The sequence below is a fragment of the Schistocerca americana genome, chromosome 2 (genome assembly GCF_021461395.2).
Source record: "Schistocerca americana isolate TAMUIC-IGC-003095 chromosome 2, iqSchAmer2.1, whole genome shotgun sequence".
NCBI lineage: Eukaryota > Metazoa > Arthropoda > Insecta > Orthoptera > Acrididae > Schistocerca > Schistocerca americana.
Genome location: NC_060120.1, coordinates 925,200,061 through 925,218,222, shown reverse-complemented (window position 1 = coordinate 925,218,222; position 18,162 = coordinate 925,200,061). Strand labels below are relative to the sequence as shown.

General features: G+C 38.3%; 1 protein-coding gene across 1 annotated transcript in view; it reads right to left on the bottom strand.

Moving 5' to 3' along the window:
* LOC124595972 (rho GTPase-activating protein conundrum) overlaps positions 1–18,162 on the bottom strand; it is a 244,228-nt gene that overhangs the window by 7,606 nt on the left and 218,460 nt on the right. Inside the window, exons 10-12 of the mRNA XM_047134911.1 lie at positions 16,889–17,138; positions 14,836–15,022; positions 73–265 (exon numbers count right to left, since the gene is read on the bottom strand). Of these exons, the coding sequence (XP_046990867.1) occupies positions 73–265; positions 14,836–15,022; positions 16,889–17,138 (630 nt within the window). The remainder of the gene's footprint in view (positions 1–72; positions 266–14,835; positions 15,023–16,888; positions 17,139–18,162) is intronic.

Genomic DNA, 18,162 nt, shown 5'->3' with positions numbered 1-18,162 from the left:
TAATTCCTTAACGAATGATTAGGTCAAACAGCTAACTAGTAGAGAAAACATATGAACTAGGCAATACTGTACCGGTTTGCTGTTTTCTTTATGTCCCTTGAGATATCGTTCCTCCTCGTTAAGGCGCCTTATCTGTGCAACCAGATCCTCTGGTACCACCCACAGATCATTGCCACACTGCAGCATTTCTTCTGTTAGGCGGCAGCACATTGCTGCTATGTTAACGTGGGCTGTTAGATCACTCTTGTCAGCAGGCTGAACATACCTGTAAAAACAATTCTCTTGTTAGCAACAAGAAAAATATGGCTTTGTTTTGGTGCGGCCACTCACATCTCTACTACTACTGCTGCTGATACCACCACCACCACCACCACCACCACCACCACCACAAACATGTCGTACCAACACACAGAAATCAAACATTAATTAGTTCTCTGGCGTCTACTATGAGGGGGATTCAATAAGTAATGCAACACTTTTTTTCTGAAAGCAGGTCAGTATTGCTTCGTAGTCCAGCACACCTTATTATTCCCCACTCTTCTTACTACAAATCCCTGTTTCCAAACATAATCTCCATTCAATGCGATGCCCTTATGCCATCTTACTGGGAGGGTCTGTATGCCCACATAGTACTACTATCCTTGTGAATGTCAAAGCCAACATCTTGCTGCATCAACAACCTCTCCATCACCAACATACTGCTCCTCATGGAGTGCATTCTTCATTGGGTGAAACAGATGGAAGTTGGAAGGTGTGAGACTGTAAGGTGGATAAGGAGGAAAACAGTTTAACAAAGTTTTGTGAGCTCCTCTCGGATCCACAGACTCGTGCGAGGCCTTGCACTGTCATGAAGAAGGAGAAGTTTGTTTGCATTTTTGTGGTGACAAAAGACTTGTCATTTCTTCAATTACCTGAGGATGGCACAATACACTTCAGAGCTGATTATTGTACCATGAGGGAGGACATAAAAAAGAACCCCTTCAGAGACCCAGAATACTGTAGCCATGACATTACTGGCTGAGGGTGCAGCTTTGAACTTTTTCTTTGAAGGTGAATTGGTGTAGCGCCACTCTGTGGATTGCTGTTTTGTTTCCAGTTCAAAGTGATGAACGAATGTTTCATTGTCTGTGATGACACTTGACAAAAAATAGTCAGGCTCAGCCTTGTAACATGCAAGTAATTCTACACAGATGGCCTTTCATTGCTTTTTATGTTCTTCTGTCAGACAGTGAGGAACCCAGCAGGTGCAATCACCTTTGAGTACCCCAACCGGTGGACGAATGTGTCGGCACTACTGACAGGGAAGTCCAGTTGTGCAGTGAGGTGTTTGATTGTGACCTGCCATTCACCTTTAATGAGAGCGTCACATATTCCAGCATTGCAGGAGTCACAGCTGCGTGTGGCCGGCCAGCGCATGGGAGATCAGGCAGGTTTGGGCAACTTGTTGCAATGATGACAGATGCCTCACCTGGCCTCAGTAGACATTCTTCAATTGCCTATGAGTATCTGCAATACTCTGCCTTTTCTGTAAAAGAAACTCAATGACAGTTTTCTGCTTGGAACACACATCTGTTACAGATGCCATTCTGAAGGCTACGTATAGCATCGCCACCCATCAGAACTTCATGAAACTATAGGGGATGAACTAAGAATATTCCACAACATTCCCCTTTTTTCCAGCTGAAATTGGCTGAGAAAAATATGTGTTACATTACTTATCGAAAGGCCCTCACACATAAAGGCCATTGACAAATCTTACTGACCAACACAAATGCAAAAACCGGTATTCACATCTCAATCCAGCAGAAGGGGACTCAGTAAGTACTGGTATTTCGATTCAGAATTCACCTTATTTGGAACAGATTCATTGGAAGCCATATACTATTTGGATTGTTTCTTGGTTTTGGGGTATAGTGCAGAACTCAGGATTCATCAGTGTGGACAACTCAACACAAAAAAGTGCTTTGGATCTCACTTATTCTTTCTTCAAACGCAGCTTTCTAATCTACTCTGACAGTTCCATCAGCTTCTTGTCCACTGTATGCAGTGGCAACACCTTGTGAGCTGACAATGCATTCAACACCATCTTATAATGTAAAATGTGAACTGCTGTTACCATTCTCAGCATTAATGGCCTCTGCTACTCACACACATTCATTTCAGCCCAGTTAATGTAGACCGAAAGATGTCGATTAGGGGGAAAAACCTGTGGGGTCAAACATTTTTGCACAGTGCTAAGAGGATGTCTCCAAAACAATGTACTAAAAATGCTGACCAGTGGGGTGTTTGGGTTGGTGTGGGGGTGGGTTTAAAGGTCCCTTTTTTACATTTTTCTCAAGTAACTCGAAAACCACAGCTTCTAGCAAATATGTTTCCCACTGCAAAATTAAAACTATTTTAAATTTCCTACAAAAAAAGGTCCTGTTTATTTCTTCTGTAGGACTGTCAGTTTCCACATTCAGGTGAGTTAAAAATTGTAGATTATTAAAAATATTATTCTAGCTTTATAAAATTAATGTTTATATTCAAAAGAAGTGAGTTAAAACAGATAATAAATTTGTGTACAACATCTAAGTGTAGTGGAACCGAGTCAAAGAAGAACTTGCATTCCAGGGGGGTGTAATAGAATGGAAGGGGGATATGTGTGGGGTAAAGCACTGGATTGTGTTCATGCACTTCGCTCCTTCACAAGTCTGCAAACTGAAGCTCGAGCAGGTGATTCTCCCCCTTTGTTTAACCGACTGCATCATAAGAAGCAGTTGCAGGTGTTTCATAAAGTTATACACATCCACCACAATGCACTTTATTAATAACTGGCAATATAGTGCACGGACATGCCCGGGGGTTGTTTATTTTCCACAAAGCGTGTTAACACTACATGTGAAGCAAATATGACTTATTAATAATACTAATGTAACTAATGCATATGGACAGAATCTATGTAAATCTCTGCACCATTTTCTACACTGGTGGAGTGGACACTAATTCTAAGTCATCGTGCATAGCAGCTGCAGCATTCTTCCTGGAAAGGCACCTTCTCCCTCTACTCAATTTTCAGTCTACAGACTATAGCTCCTGGGCGTTTCCTCTCCACTGATAAAATAACTTCACTGAGCAAGTGTTGATGTAGTAGAGTTATTTTCGATCTATTGGATGATTACTTATTTGCTGTTCTTAAGTGGGCATTTTATATAAAATGCATTCCTGTGTGTTTAATTTGTAAGTGTGATGTTGTCAGAGAATTATGCAGTATTGGTGGGAAAGGGATTGAATTGGCAAATGTGGCATATTGCTGCTGTCTATCATTGACATCGCATTGTATAGGTGTGTAATTGTGTTTTAGTCACATGGTGGCGAATTACTGAATTACCAAAAAGTTACTGCACTTCTTTCGTCATTAATTGTGTTACTGGTAGATTTGATAAATATTTTATGTTCAGGAATTGCTGGCACTTGTATAGTGGGCCGTGGAGTAAGTGGAGCCACTTACTATACATCCACAATATACATTCCAAGATGGGCATGAGTATGTCTGGAGGAAAGGGATTGATCATGTTTTCAACGGTAATCTGCTGTAATGCAGTGCTTGACTTATATTGAAATATCTACAGTTCTGTAACACCTAGGTGACCTACTTTTGTTGCAGAGAGAGACAATTTAAGACCTGGGTCCTCTTCATATTTTGGGAGATGTGAGGCTGGCATGATGCATTTTATACTCTTCATGCTGTGAAAATCATTCCAGGTAGTGTCAATGGAGGTAATGAAATTGACACTGTCAAATATATATTGACAGCATGTTACAGCTGGAAAAGGCTCTTCTAGTAGTAGATAGCTGACAGCTCCAGCAGCTGATGTTTTTTATATAATGGCTCACTTAAGAACTGCAATAAGTATTCACTAAACTGATGTTATTTTGTCTATTCATATAAGAGAACTGAACGGGAAATGCTGATGAGCTATAGTTTGTCTGTAAAGCAGCAGTCATGATGGGAGAAGTTGCCTTTCCTTGAAGAATACTGCAGCTGTTGTACATGTTGACTCAGAATCAACTTTTCCTCTAGTAGTTTAGAACAGCATGCAGAGATTTACCTGGATTCTGTCCACATACATTACTTGTGTTACTGTTATTAGTAACAAGTATTTCCATTCCATGTACTGTTAACGGATTTTTTTGCAAAATAAACACTCCCTTGGCATGTCTGCACACTGCCAGTGATTTATAAGACACACTGTGGAAGGCCCATATAACTTTGTGGAAGATCTTGTAGTTGCTTCCTGTGATGTAGTAAGTACATAGAGGGGGCAACACCTGCTCGAGCTTCAGGTTGCAGGCCTATGAAGGAGGAGAAGGGCATGAAAACACCATGGTGACCCAGCTTCCCTCACTCTTCTACCACACACACCTCTCCTTCTCCACCCTTTTACATCCATGGAACATACTTTATCCCTTGATGCAGTTCTAATGTACTTTTATGTGACACACAATACCCAATTCCTTTGAAAATTAAAATTAATTTTATACCCCTAGGAAAATATTTTTAATGCTCCATTAAATTTCTGGTTTGCAGTCACATACTTTCAGCATCTTCTAATATTTCCACTGTATATCATTCAGCCATCTTCAGAGTGAGCAGAAAGACTGACGCTTCAGTACTCGCTCAGTCCTTTTAAACTAGCGGACCACGCCACTGCAAATGCGACCACAGATACACAGGTGTCAGAGAAATTTATCAGCTGCAAAGAAGTACAATGTGCATGTGCTGCGCAGTTGATCTACACTGAGATGCCAGTGTATCGCTCTGAGCTGCACTGTCACAGTGTCTTCGTAAGTTTATTACAAAAAGCGACAGATTCCACGACTTATTCAAGCTGAAGCGATTGTCTCTATTAATTAAATTCGTCACCAAGTGAATTTCAGTTCCTTTTCATCGCCGACACACTGGAAGATTATGTTGATGCTAAAATTTATTTATGAAGGACTTTGTACCGAAAACTGATGCAGAAAGATTTATATTTATGTTCAAATAGCTGCTCCGTCCTTTGCAAATGATGAGTATTCTCAGAACTTTAGTTCACAGGGCACACATCATTACTGACGAGAGCAGTCTGCAAGATGAGCTTCCACAAATAGAGAGAGCTTTTGATGCCAACAAGTATTCACCACAGCAGACATGTAAGGTACTATGAATAAAACCAAAGGTGGCCATAAACAATGCAGAAGAAGACACAGGAAGATTTAAATCCATGACTTTCCTTCCATATGTGGGAAGTCTATCATCAAATGCAGAACACATTGTCAGCAAGTACAAAGTAAAAATGATTTTTCGTTTTCCACCAAAGACAGTAGCACTCTTGGGTTCCATTACAGGTGATTTGTTGCTATGGAAGGCTGGGGTTTACACGATCCCCTGAGAATGTGGCCTCTCATATATCTGACAGACAATTCGTACAGTCCGTGAAAGATCTACAGAATACCACAGGTACACCCACTCTTACAGCAAATAAATCAGCTGTAGCTGAACACTTTGTTGATTTTGGTCACTATATTGTACAAAAACATCAAAATTTTAGTGTCTACATTATCTTTCTAGGACTCAATGGTGAAAGAGGCAATTGAAATTTGCTTGGTAATGAATTTAATTAATAGGGATAGTGGATTTAGCGTGTGTCATGGAATCCGGCACTTTCTGTAATAAACTTACAAAGAAGTGACAGTGCAGCTCAGAGTGATACACTGACATCCCAGTGTGGATCAACTGTGCAGTGACAGATATAATTAATGCTCATTGTGCTTCTTTGCTGCCAATCATCTCTGGCATCTGTGTACCTGTGGCTGCATTTGCAGTGGTGCAGTCTGTGAGCTTAAAAGGACAGAGTACGTGTCTGTCTTTTGGCTCACTCTGAAGATGGCTGAATGATATGCAGTTGAAATATTAGAAGAAGCTGAATTTATGAGGCTGCACACCAGAAATTTAATAGAGCAGTCATTGTGCCATGAAAATGTGAAGATGCACAATATTTTTAGTTATCTGCAAACTTTTTCAATTCCCTGCATGGGGAAACCGTTAGTCCTTGAGAAAAAATGAATAGGACATTTTGGTAGGAAATTTAATACAGTTTAATTTTGTACTGAGAAACATTTTTGCTAGAAGCCGCAGTCTTTGAGTTATTCGAGAAAAATTCCCTCCTAGCACTGTGCAAAAATTTGTGACCACACGAGTTTTTCCCCCTTATTTTCCTTCCTTGACTGGACTATTTGGCAATCTGTGAGAATCATGTTATTGAATGATTTCTTCAATATCATCATCTCCTGAATGTCCTGGGTGCACATTTTCCCATCCAAATGTATCACTGAATTACACTCACTTTTTTCCATCTCGGTGAAAATCACATTAGAATGACTCAATTATATGACTGTCATAAGAGATGGCAGGATATGTTGGTAACACCAAAATACAAGTGCATGTTTGTTAGTGCCATCCCTCCTGATGAACCAAATTCTTATAAGTGTCTTTTGGAATACATGTTCACACATCAAGCATAATTGTGTTGCTTCCGGTTGAAACTTTTCAGATACTCCATTTACAGAGTAACAAAGAAAGCTAAATGTGATGTATGAAATCCTTATTTTATAACTCTAAAATGAGAAAAAGATATTGAATGTTATTTGTCTTGTTTTACAAGTATCAGTCACTGGTAATTTTCCTTAGTAATTAAAATCATCTTTCTGTTTTTACAGTGGCAAATATACATGCCACTATGACAACATGAAAAAAAGAAAAAAAAGTAAAAGAAACTTGGAACTGGGTCTGAAAACTGACCAATTAAAGTTCTGTAAGCAGCAGAACTGAGCAAGCAGCTGTCCCTTTAAAAAATTACAGCAAATAGAGTACCACAATATTAAGATATTTGGCATGGTACTACCCATATTCATGGTACTATTGTTTTCCAAGGTATTTAGTCAGGGGAAGAGGGAGCAAGTTCCATCTTCCGTGATAACCGTGTAGGGAGTGAAAGGTATGTTTGTGCTACTGCACTATAGTGCTCTTTGATAGCAAAGGTTAATGAGACCTGGCGCTAAAAGTCTGTATGTTCACAGAGACTTCTGATATCTGTTAATTCAGAAATAGTGTTGTGGAGCAAGTGTTAAAGTTCTCAGGTCTGGGAGGGTCCAGGCACCCCAAGCCTCTATATTGTGCCCACTCATCTCTCTTTTTCATTTCCACTGTCTCCTCTCTCTTTCCTCCCACGGTTTCTCTGTCTTTCTCTTTTACTGGCAGCTGACCATCTGTATCTCCTCTCTCTTTGGCTACCACTGCTATTGTCTTCGTCCATCTGTCTTTGTCTTTTACTGATACTTTTTCTCTCCCATTACTGTCTCCTCCCTTCTCCTCCCCCATTGGCACTGTCTCCTTTCTCTTCCACTATCGCTGTCTCTCCGTCATTCTTTTCCAGCACAAAAAAGCGTGAACATGTTCAAATGTCAAAATTTTTGGTGAGGATGGTGGAATGAGGATTGAGGCAGCTGGTTGAGGCAGCACTCCTCAATTATCTGTCAGTATCTTTTAAAAGGGAACATATTTGCCTTTTTTGTGCTCCAACAGGAGCATTTCTCTGCTAGTTTCCTTCTTTTCTCTGTGATAGCAACATACACAGCTTATGTAAAATGAATCATATAGGTCAGTAAATTTTTAGAATTTATACATTTATATACTTTGACACATATAAACAATAAATAAGTATGCATGATATAAAGTTAACCCAAAATCGTTTGGTGTACATTTTTTCTCAATACTTTGCTCATCAATCGAAATTCATTGAAAGCAACCAGCTTATGATTTGTGTTATAAGACAGTAAAAATGTTATTAGAAATATTTAACTGGATTTGTAGTCTTCATAGTTTTACATAATTTTTGCTAGTCATGTAAACTTCTTTTCAGGTAGTTAAGACTCTTTTTAGCCTATTTTGCATTGTATTTGTATAGGTGTGAAGTGCCCATTATACAGAGACAGTGTGCTATAAAATATTACTGGTGAACAAATGCTGACTAAAACATAGTTTGGTGACCTCAGAACCTTTGCAATGATCATGGAACCCTCGCTATGTGCCACAATGTCAATTAAAATTGTATTTACGCTTCAGTCTGGACATTATACACATATTTTGCTGCATAAGTACAACAACTTTGTAACCTGGACCTCGGTACCAGATAATGATACTGAGAAAAGTTTCGAAGTTCTATGAGAATATCATCTTAAGAACATACCGTACAGATTGACACTCTCCCATCCATGGAAATTATTGATGTGGCCATCCCAACAATTGGTTTTCTTCATGCCCAAAAAATTGTGGTTTTTCACGATTTTCTCAGAAATTGCCCATGAACAAATGTTGCTTTTATAAGCCACCTAAGGTCCACCCTAGACCACACCTAATGCAGAAGAACCAATCAATTTCCTCAATTTGCCTAGGCTTGAGAAAGTTTGGTAATGTTTAAATTTTGGTCTTTTACTGTAGGACAGCTATAGTATGCTAGTTCTTCCAATAAGTGTATAAATAGTCACGAGGACAAAGGCTACCCAAAACAGTTGACCCCTTGTCAAATGTGTCAATAGAACCTGAGTCATGATCCTCTGAAAAACCACATTTTCGTGTGCTGCTTTTTGGAACAAAATGGTTCAAATGGCTCTGAGCACTATGGGACTTAACATCTATGGTCATCAGTCTTTTTGGAACAGATTGGCCCCGTGCATGGACCAATTGTATTTGCGAAGATATGTTCAATGTTCAATAAGAAATTATATTTATTCTCTATTTCATTCCAGTGTGTATTTTTGGTGTGTGTCCAATATTCCCCAAATTGAATTATGTTTAAATCACGTCACAACTTCTTTAAAATAACAATATACTTGAATTGCTATATTTGGAGGTGTGGCCCAGTCCTGGCTTTCAGCGGCCCTGTGCATCCTTACCATTGCGAAATAAATATTGTTCAATGATAGGGACCTGGCCAGCCAGAATGGTTGTATAATCGTTGGCTGTAATGCAACCTTGCAGAGCAACCATGAATATCTGTAGAACACCATGATAAGCTTGCCCAATTCATCACCAAACTCCTGCCATGTTTCACTCTTAGCATCAAGCAGTCTGCATTGTAGACTTGGGGCAGCATGAGCTACACGTAAACTCAGCCAAAAGTTTGAAACTGTGTGAAACAGAACCAATAGGGTTTCTTCCATTGTTCCATAGTCCAGGTTTTATGGATTTGTGTCGCTGGTGTGTGGTTTTGGAATTACAGGTGGTCCTGCAATTCCCAACTTGTGGAGCTCCCTTTGTCTTGTTTTGATGCTGACAGGATTCATGAGTGCAACTTTCAGTTCTGCAGTGACTTTTGCAGCTGTCATCTTTTCATTTTTTGTTAAAATCTCTTAAACAACCATCTGTCATGATCACTCAATACAGTTTTGTCTGCATTGTGAGTTAGCATGTGAAAGCTTTCTCATCTCCTGAATGCATATAAATCTTCAATACAGTGTCGCTTGAAATACCAAACGCTTTGGCTGTCTTTGTTATGGAAGCACCTGACATATCAACAATGTGACGATGGTGCACTCACAATTATACAAGAACTATTCTCAACATGACTGACACACTTGAACCATACTGAGGACACCACACATATGTCATTCATGGTCAAATACAACAGTGCCACATGCTGGCTTGGCTAGCACCTGCATTTATGTACAAGCATACATTTCTAATGGTGTTTCCATATTTTTTTCCTACCACTGTATAAGTGGCAAGTAATTTGTAGCAAGAAATTTCTCACTTTACATAATATGTTAATAATTTAAATGATATAATTCTACAGTGAGCCTAAAATTCTATCCTTTTCTTTCTGATCTTAAAATATAATGATATTATGAAAAGGATAGTTGCCACTCACCATATATAGTGGAGACACTGAGTCACAGAGAGGCACAACAAAAAGACTGTCAGATAATGAGCTTTCAGCCAACAAGGCTTTCATCAGAGATAGAACACACACAAACTCACTCAAATGCAACACACACATGACCACACTCTCTGGCTGCTGAGGCCACACTGTCACTGCACCCCCTTGCTTTTCCAGTATGGGCAAGACAGTGAATACAAAATCATAAGTCTGACATTCCTTCAGAGATATGAAGAGAAATGTGAGTTGCTCACTCATTTTGTCACTGGGCATGAAAAACAGGTGTCACATCCCACACCAGAGACAAAGCTACCCATTCATTTGTGGCACAGTGGTTTACCTGTAAATACCAAATTCAAGTATATAACCACCATCAAAATAAATAGTGTAAATCAAATAAGTACTTTTCTGGGCTCAACACAGTGTTCAGATTGAGACTTTACTATGAGGGAAGGCTGAATGTTGTTGACAGATACAGTTAAATCTGCCAAGAGTGATCCAGGGCAAAGGAATTTGGAATTGCAAGGGCAGGTAGAACACTTTTGCGCAAACCCATACATCCCATGTGACTGGAATCAGTTCCTTCAATTTGGATGAGAGACTGACTGTCCTATAGCTCTGATCTTGTACCAACATGAGTTCCATCTGTGCCTCCTGCAGCTCTTTCTGGCAGGGAAATGTCATCACATTGGTTGTGAGGAATACAAGGCAGCACTCCAAATGTTTGTGACTGACTCTTATGACATGGACGCACAAATGTTAGTGCACCAGTTATGGAGAAATTAGTATCATTTTATGGCATAATAAGCATCAGTTTTTGCCAGAATATTCATACAAACTCTTTTTTATAAAAAAGTTAGACATTTAATTTAAAAAAAAATAACCACACAATGTGCATAAAGATGAAACTGGTCACAAAAAAGTTATTGGAGATAAAATAATAATAAAAGAGAATAAATAGTTTTTATTCTCTGTAATATTAGCTTTTTAGTGGAATATTTTCTTCTGCATAAACGTCAATAGATTTTTCCCAAAACAGTCTTTGCTTATTTTCTTCTTTTGGCTCTATTTAAGTATTAAGCAACTGATTGTTTCTGCTGAGAACCAGCAGCATTTTCTCGCTGGTGAACAGAGTGCTCTGACTTAAGGTGTGTCTCAACATTATCTTCCTTTTCCCATCCAGTTCAATAGTTACAAAATCTGCATGACATTGATTTTGAATCTGTTGCACTGATTTTGAATCTGTTGCATGTAAGTCCTGATTAGCATATTGTACATCCCTTTTGCGGGATGTGTGAACCAATCTTGCACTTAACAGGAACTCTCAGCATGATCGTTTTTCTGTGGACATTACAACATAGCACTGTGGATGCAAGCATAGACAAATGAGAATTCTGAATGCCCAATATGTGTGGAGCAATGCAGGAGGGGGGAGGGGGAGGGGGAGGGGAACAAACACTACCTCCTTTTTGCAGGTCAGCCAGCCCACACCTTTGTTCTGTTTTTCTCCAAGAGCAAGACAACACATGGGTTGATGATCCATTCTGATGTCCTGAGAGTTGCAATCAAACCCCCTGATGTCTCTTTGCTCATTTCAGTGTAAGAGAAGAAAGTAATTAGCCATAAGCTATGTACAATGCAAAGTAAAGTAGAGTGCATAAAGCATCTGGTAATGGCTACTATGGAAGTACTTGCTGAGGTTGTAAATGAGGTAGTGCACAGCTGACCTCTACCAATATTTTATGCAACCACAGTTCAAAACACACATGCTTACAATGGCCTTGTTACAGTGTCCACATTTTCACATAATATCTACTTTAGCTATCAGACAAATATATGTGTTTCTTTGTTCTAGGATGTTAAGTCCCACGACTGAGTCCTACATTGCCATATGTGGTGTGTAACTCACGGAGACCATTCAAACACCCACTGTTTGATGTGGGACCAGAGCTTAACTTAAGAGTGCATTCGTGTATAGGTGCAGTCTTTATCCTGCTAACACATTCTTATGAGCGTTTCCTTTCCAATTTCAACTTCGCTTGATGTTCTGCAATACCAGTAACCTCAAACGGATTAGTTTTTAAATGCTTCTGAAAGTAACACTATTTCTATCTCTCGCAGAATAGCTAACCTGGATACAATTCTCTACAAATAACATTTACTATGTACATTCCCACTTTTGGATTTTGAGGTAGAACTTGCATCTATATGTATCGAAATTTCCTTTCCAGATCAAACAATGGAAAATCCAGGATGGACTGTAACAATATTCTGTCTGACTTCAGCTACCAGAGACTGTGCTCGTGTGTGTGTGTGTGTGTGTGTGTGTGTGTGTGTGTGTGTGTGTTTTTGTCCATTTTTGACAAAGGCATTGTTGGCTGAAAGCTTATTTTGTGACAGTCTTTTTGTTTGTGCCTATCTGCAACTCAGCATTTCCTTTCAAGACGACACCGATATAATAACACAGGCCAATGATGGAAAACTTTTTTTGCTGATAATACCTTATTCTTATGTTTTTAGGGTGGGAAACCCAAATATGATACTTAAAAAAGTGTATCTCTCACCATTTCTTCACATTTTACAGTTAAATTAATTGAATTTAGCGATTTTTTTAAAGAATTTAACAGCTTTTATGTAGTTAAAATAATTTAAAAAGGAGGTGTAATGAATGTAGATGACGTTGGTAGCACTGCTGAAAAACATTTGCTGGCAAAAAAAGGTCAGTTCTATTTTTGCGTTAACAGATGGTGTTTTGTTTACTGTCAACCTAACCTCACTTTCCCATTTCCTGTACATGTGCTCAGTATAATGTATAATTATGGTTGTAAAAACTCTGCTGACAGTTTTGTTATATTTGTGGTGAATTTGTGATTAAAAAACACAAAAGAAACATTACAGACTTTACGAAAAACGTTATCTATTATACTTTGGATCTAAACTTGGTGATCGAGGTAAATCTTGGGCGCAGCATAAGGTATGTTATGTGTGTGTTGAAGATCTGAGAAAATGGTCCAAAAAGGAGGAAAAAACCTTTAGATTTGCTGTTCCTATGATATGGAGGGAGCCAAGAAATCATTCTGATGTTTGCTACTTTTTCAGTGTTGATATTACTGGTCATAATGCGAAAAACAAGAAGGTAATAAGCTACTCTAACCTTGTGTCCGCCATCTAACCAGTAGAGCATGGTGTAGATTCGCTGGTTCCTGGACCACCAGATGATTTAAATTCTATTCCAGCAGAAGTATTTTCTGTTGTACAATCTGATTTGGATGAACCAGATGATGATGAATTCCAATGTAATACAGAAAGTCTAGAGCCCAAATTGTTTACTCAGACTGAGCTTAACGATTTAGTTAGGGATCTGGGCATAATGAAAGAAAAAGCTGAATTGCTTGGCTCTAGATTAAAAGAAAAGAACTTATTGGCAGCTGGAGCCAGCATATACGTGTATAGAAAGAGAGAGCAGCAATTTTCCAAGGTTTTTCAACAAGAACGTGATTTAGTGTACTGCTCAGACATTCCCGGTCTGATGAATGAGTTTGGTATTGAATACAAAAAGGAAGAATCATCCAAAACTAGTTTTAGGCTGTTTTATTACACAATGGTAACATGTATGCATATATACCTGTTGGACATTCTGTACATATGGAACAAAGCTATGAAAACCTAGAAATAGTGCTAAATACAATAGGCTATTCTGCTCATGGTTGGATGATATGAGGCGATCTGAAAGTAACATGCATGCTCCTTGGTCAGCAAGGTGGCTTTACGAAATTTCCATGTTTCTCGTGTGAATGGGACAGTAGGGCTAGGGATCAACACTGGTGCAGAAAGAAGTGGCCTGTGAGAGAGTCTTTAAAACCTGGTGAGAAGAACATTCTACATGAAAATCTTGTAGATTTGCAAAACATTCTCCTACCACCTCTACATATAAAGTTAGGCCTAATGGAACAATTTGTAAAGGCTTTGCCTAAAGATGGACCATGTTTTAAGTATCTCTGCCAAAAGTTTCCACACCTTTCAGAAGCTAAACTAAAAGAAGACGTCTTTGTCAGACCTGGCATTAGAAAATTGATGACTGATGTTAACTTTGAATCTCCAATGACCTTAAATGAGAAAGAAGCATGGGTATCATTCAAGCTAGTCATTACAAAGCTCTTAGGACATGAAGAAGACCCAGAATATGTTTCTATTATAGCTACAATGTTAAAGAAGTTTAAAACTTAAGGATGCTTAATGAGCCTGAAAGTTCACTTTTTAAACAGTCACCTTGATTACTTCCCGGACAATATGGGAGATGTTAGTGAGGAGCAAGGAGAGAGGTTTCACCAGGACATTAATGTGATGGAAAAACGCTACCAAGTCTGCTGGAACACCAACATGATGGGGGACTACTGTTGGTCACTTCACCAAGAAGTTCAGCTAGCGACGCATGATAGAAAAAGCTACACAAGAAGCTTCAATGAAAAAAGAGAAAGAAAATACAAACGAATTCCAGCTGACAAGTGAAACCTCTATTAGCACATATCATTGTTTTAAGTAGCTTACTGCAAATACAAACCACACTTTTTTTCTAAAAATGCATTTCATTAATTTCCCCATTTACTGTATAGCATAAGATTTTTATACTATGTAATAGAAAGCATATTGCTCAAAAACTATGGGTGATACAAAAAACCTAAGGCTAGTTTGGATTCAGCTCATAAAAATCTATAAAGATCAGCTATCAAAGTGAAAAATGTTTTTCAAAAAAAAATTTTGTTGGCCTGTGTAATTTATGTGCCCCACATTGGTTTAAGCTTTTCCTTTTACACACCTAAACAACACTGCAGACACTTAAAGATATTGAATTATATGACATGTTCTGTTATCTTACCTTGGATGAAACAATGAAGGGGCAATTATCATAGCAACATTGTGCAAGGTCATTTTGTTCTCTGACTGGTGGTGTATAATTTGCAGTAAGAAGCTGAAGAGGGCTCGTAGAGTATAGCGACACTCAGAAGGTAACAGAAGCACCAGCAGATTGAGAGCTCGTTGTCTCAACTCACTTGTAGGCAGTGCTGCACAAATGTAAGACAGAAATATGGAATTAATTATGTCATTTACAGTAAGACAGAGAAAGAACCCATATTCTCTTAAACAACAAAAATTACAATATGACCAAAAAAGAAACACATAAGGCAGTTTTGCCATTGATCTTTCTTTTACTTGGGGCAACAGGTGAAACAAGAGTTGAAAGTGCAAAAAGAAGATAGAAGCAGCAGTGTATAAAAATGGTTTGCAGTCTTCTCCAATTAAAATTTACTAGAATTAGGAAACTTCATTTTCTCTAATCAGAGTACTGAGTCAGGAAAGTCAAAGCAAAGAAGTATAAGTTTCACTTGATTAAAACTGTGGTAACATTTCCCATAATTCTTAACTGTAATTAGGTACGGTATTGATAAAGGAACAAGGAAGCAAGTAAATAATTTAAAAAAATTTCAGGAAGCGACAGGTAATGCCACACCTGGTCGAATAAATCAAGGAACATTTACAATAAATCAACCTGGACTACTGTTTGGCCAATGCTCAGAAATTTGTGGAGCAAACCACAGATTTATACCGTTGAATCACTAAAACTAGCTTGATGTACATGAGCACAAGCTGTCCTGCCACCATCATATGGCAGATTGACATAAAACTTGTGACAATAGTTTTGTATACAGTAGATTAAAAAACACTTTAAAAATAGTAGCTGAAATGAGAAAACTACCCAGTGCAAGTCCACTGTCATTAAATAAGCTGTCATAGAACCAACTGTGACAGCTCATGGTGCTTGCTTGTACTATAGACACTTAACGAACTTCTTTGTGTACATCAACAGTAATGAGATGCTCTTTGCACTATCATTTCCTACCTTTGTAGCAGCAGTCATTTGGTTGAGATGCACTTGAACAATGCCTTAATGTGCACTCAGTTACCAGTGTTATTATTTGTTAAACAATAAATAGGAAAAAATTGCAGCACCAGTGAAGCAGCAGTGTTTAAATAGGAGAGGAGCAGTTACATGAAGGGAATTCTGTTGTAGCTGAAGAACACCCTCCTTCGCTGGCCAAGCAAGAGGAGTTGTCATAAGAATAGCAGAAATTGGTCACAGTGTCAAAAAAATTAAACTGCAACTGATGCTGTAGTCTCTTTCCAATTTATTGCTAGAGTTTTAGATACCCAGCATGTCTAACATGCTGGAAAAAGTTAGACAATTATCAGTGCTATGACAGTTTATAACCTGACAGGTGATTTGCACTGGATAGTATTTTTGTTTTGACTACTATTTTAAACTGTTTGTTTTTATGTTGCCTGTATGTAAGACTATTTGTCAAAGGTTTTATGTTTGTTGCCCATATCCTGGTGGCTTGATAGTTTGGTGGCTTGTGTTCATGCACATCAAGTAACTTTGATTGATTCTGTTTACGGGCGTACCTGTCACTTCTTGTAATTTTCTTATCTTTTTTTCCCTTTCCTTTAACAAAGTTGTATGTGATTATAGTCTGTCCTTTACATCTACTGCTTGAAAATGACACAGCAGCCAAAACTGGCCAATATTAAAAAAATAAATGATATTTATTGTTGGAGACGGGTAATGTTGTCATTTCACAAATTTTGTACAACTGTGGTACCTGACAAAAGGAAAGTGATACGTGAAATAGTTTTTTGTATTCTGTTTTCAAGATTTAGCACTACTTAAGAACTGAAATTTTATATGCATCAATAATTGACTTGTCACTTTAGATAAATAATGTTACTTTACAACAGGAACACACTTTTTTTTTATGGAACACTGCTGGAAAAATTAAAAGCCTGTTGCTATGCCCATTTGTCAGGTCAGTTCATTGACTGAATAGTGGCACATAATTATCATTATTATGGTGTCCCAATACTGTACTAACCATGCACTTGGTAGAACATGTCTGTAAGCTCTGCAGTAAGCAAGGGCTGAGGTAATTCTCTCAAGAGCTTTTTGAGAACTGCAGCAAGCTCGTGTGGACCAGCACCAGAAATGCGTGCTTCGGCAGCTTCAGGCTGTCGGTAGAACTCTGCTTCAAGGCCAGCCAATAGCGCATCCACTCGCTGCTGTAAACCAGGTACACGAAGTAGTCCTTCTTCTCGCAGTCCTCTCCTTTCCAGTTGTGCCAGCAGCTGCACACATTACAAGAATCTACATCAGTCCTACTGTCATTTGTAATTTTGTTGAAGTCATAGACCAGGTAACTAATGAGGAGGTACTGAGTCAAACAGGGGAGAAAAGAAATTTATGGCACAACTTGACTAAAAGAAGAGATCACTTGATAGGACACATCCTCAGGCATCAATGGATATGATATAGTCAGACTAGCCAAGGCTTGCCTACAGCAAGCAGCTTCAAAGGAATGTAGGCCTTAGTAGTTATGTATAGATGAACAGACTTAAATATGATAGACTAGCATGGAGAGCTGCATCAAACCAGTCTTCAAAATGAAGACCACAGCAACAACAACAACAACAACAACAACATAATTCCTACCTCCTACAAATGTTGCTGAGTCTAATGAGTTTTATTTTACTTTGCAAATACAGGTAGGACATGCACATGACCACATTATATTGGACGTAATAAGCACAACTCAAGGTTCACATTACTCTTTTCTTATACAAATTCATGGCTAATGTGTACACTAACAGCAGCAGGCAACAGAATGTTTGGTTAGTATTTTTGTTTTACTGTGCCAGTACACTTTTTGTTTTACTATGCCTGTACACTAGTATGTATTGAAAATTCAGCACTGATTTTACTTCAGACCATCACCAGACTAAAACATGCAATTTGGCACACAACATAAATTTTATCGAATCAACATTACATCTGTAAGAGAACAGTACACATTCTCAATTTCTTTACTTGACACTCTAAAGAGACGGTCTTTCAACAGATTTTTTGTTACTGGTTATTATATTTCATATTAACTGTTGAATGTAAATAACAGTTATGAATGCATCACAATAATGTTTGTATTGCTGTGGATGAGGAAAAATATGCAAATGAGTGAGATCATGAAGCCTACTATGAGCATGTATCTTATACATGTAAAATTCATCAATAGTGCTGTCATGTTGTTATCTGAAGTACAAATAACTGCTGAAAGAGTACTGAACTAATACTTTGTTGCAATCACAATTCTACTGT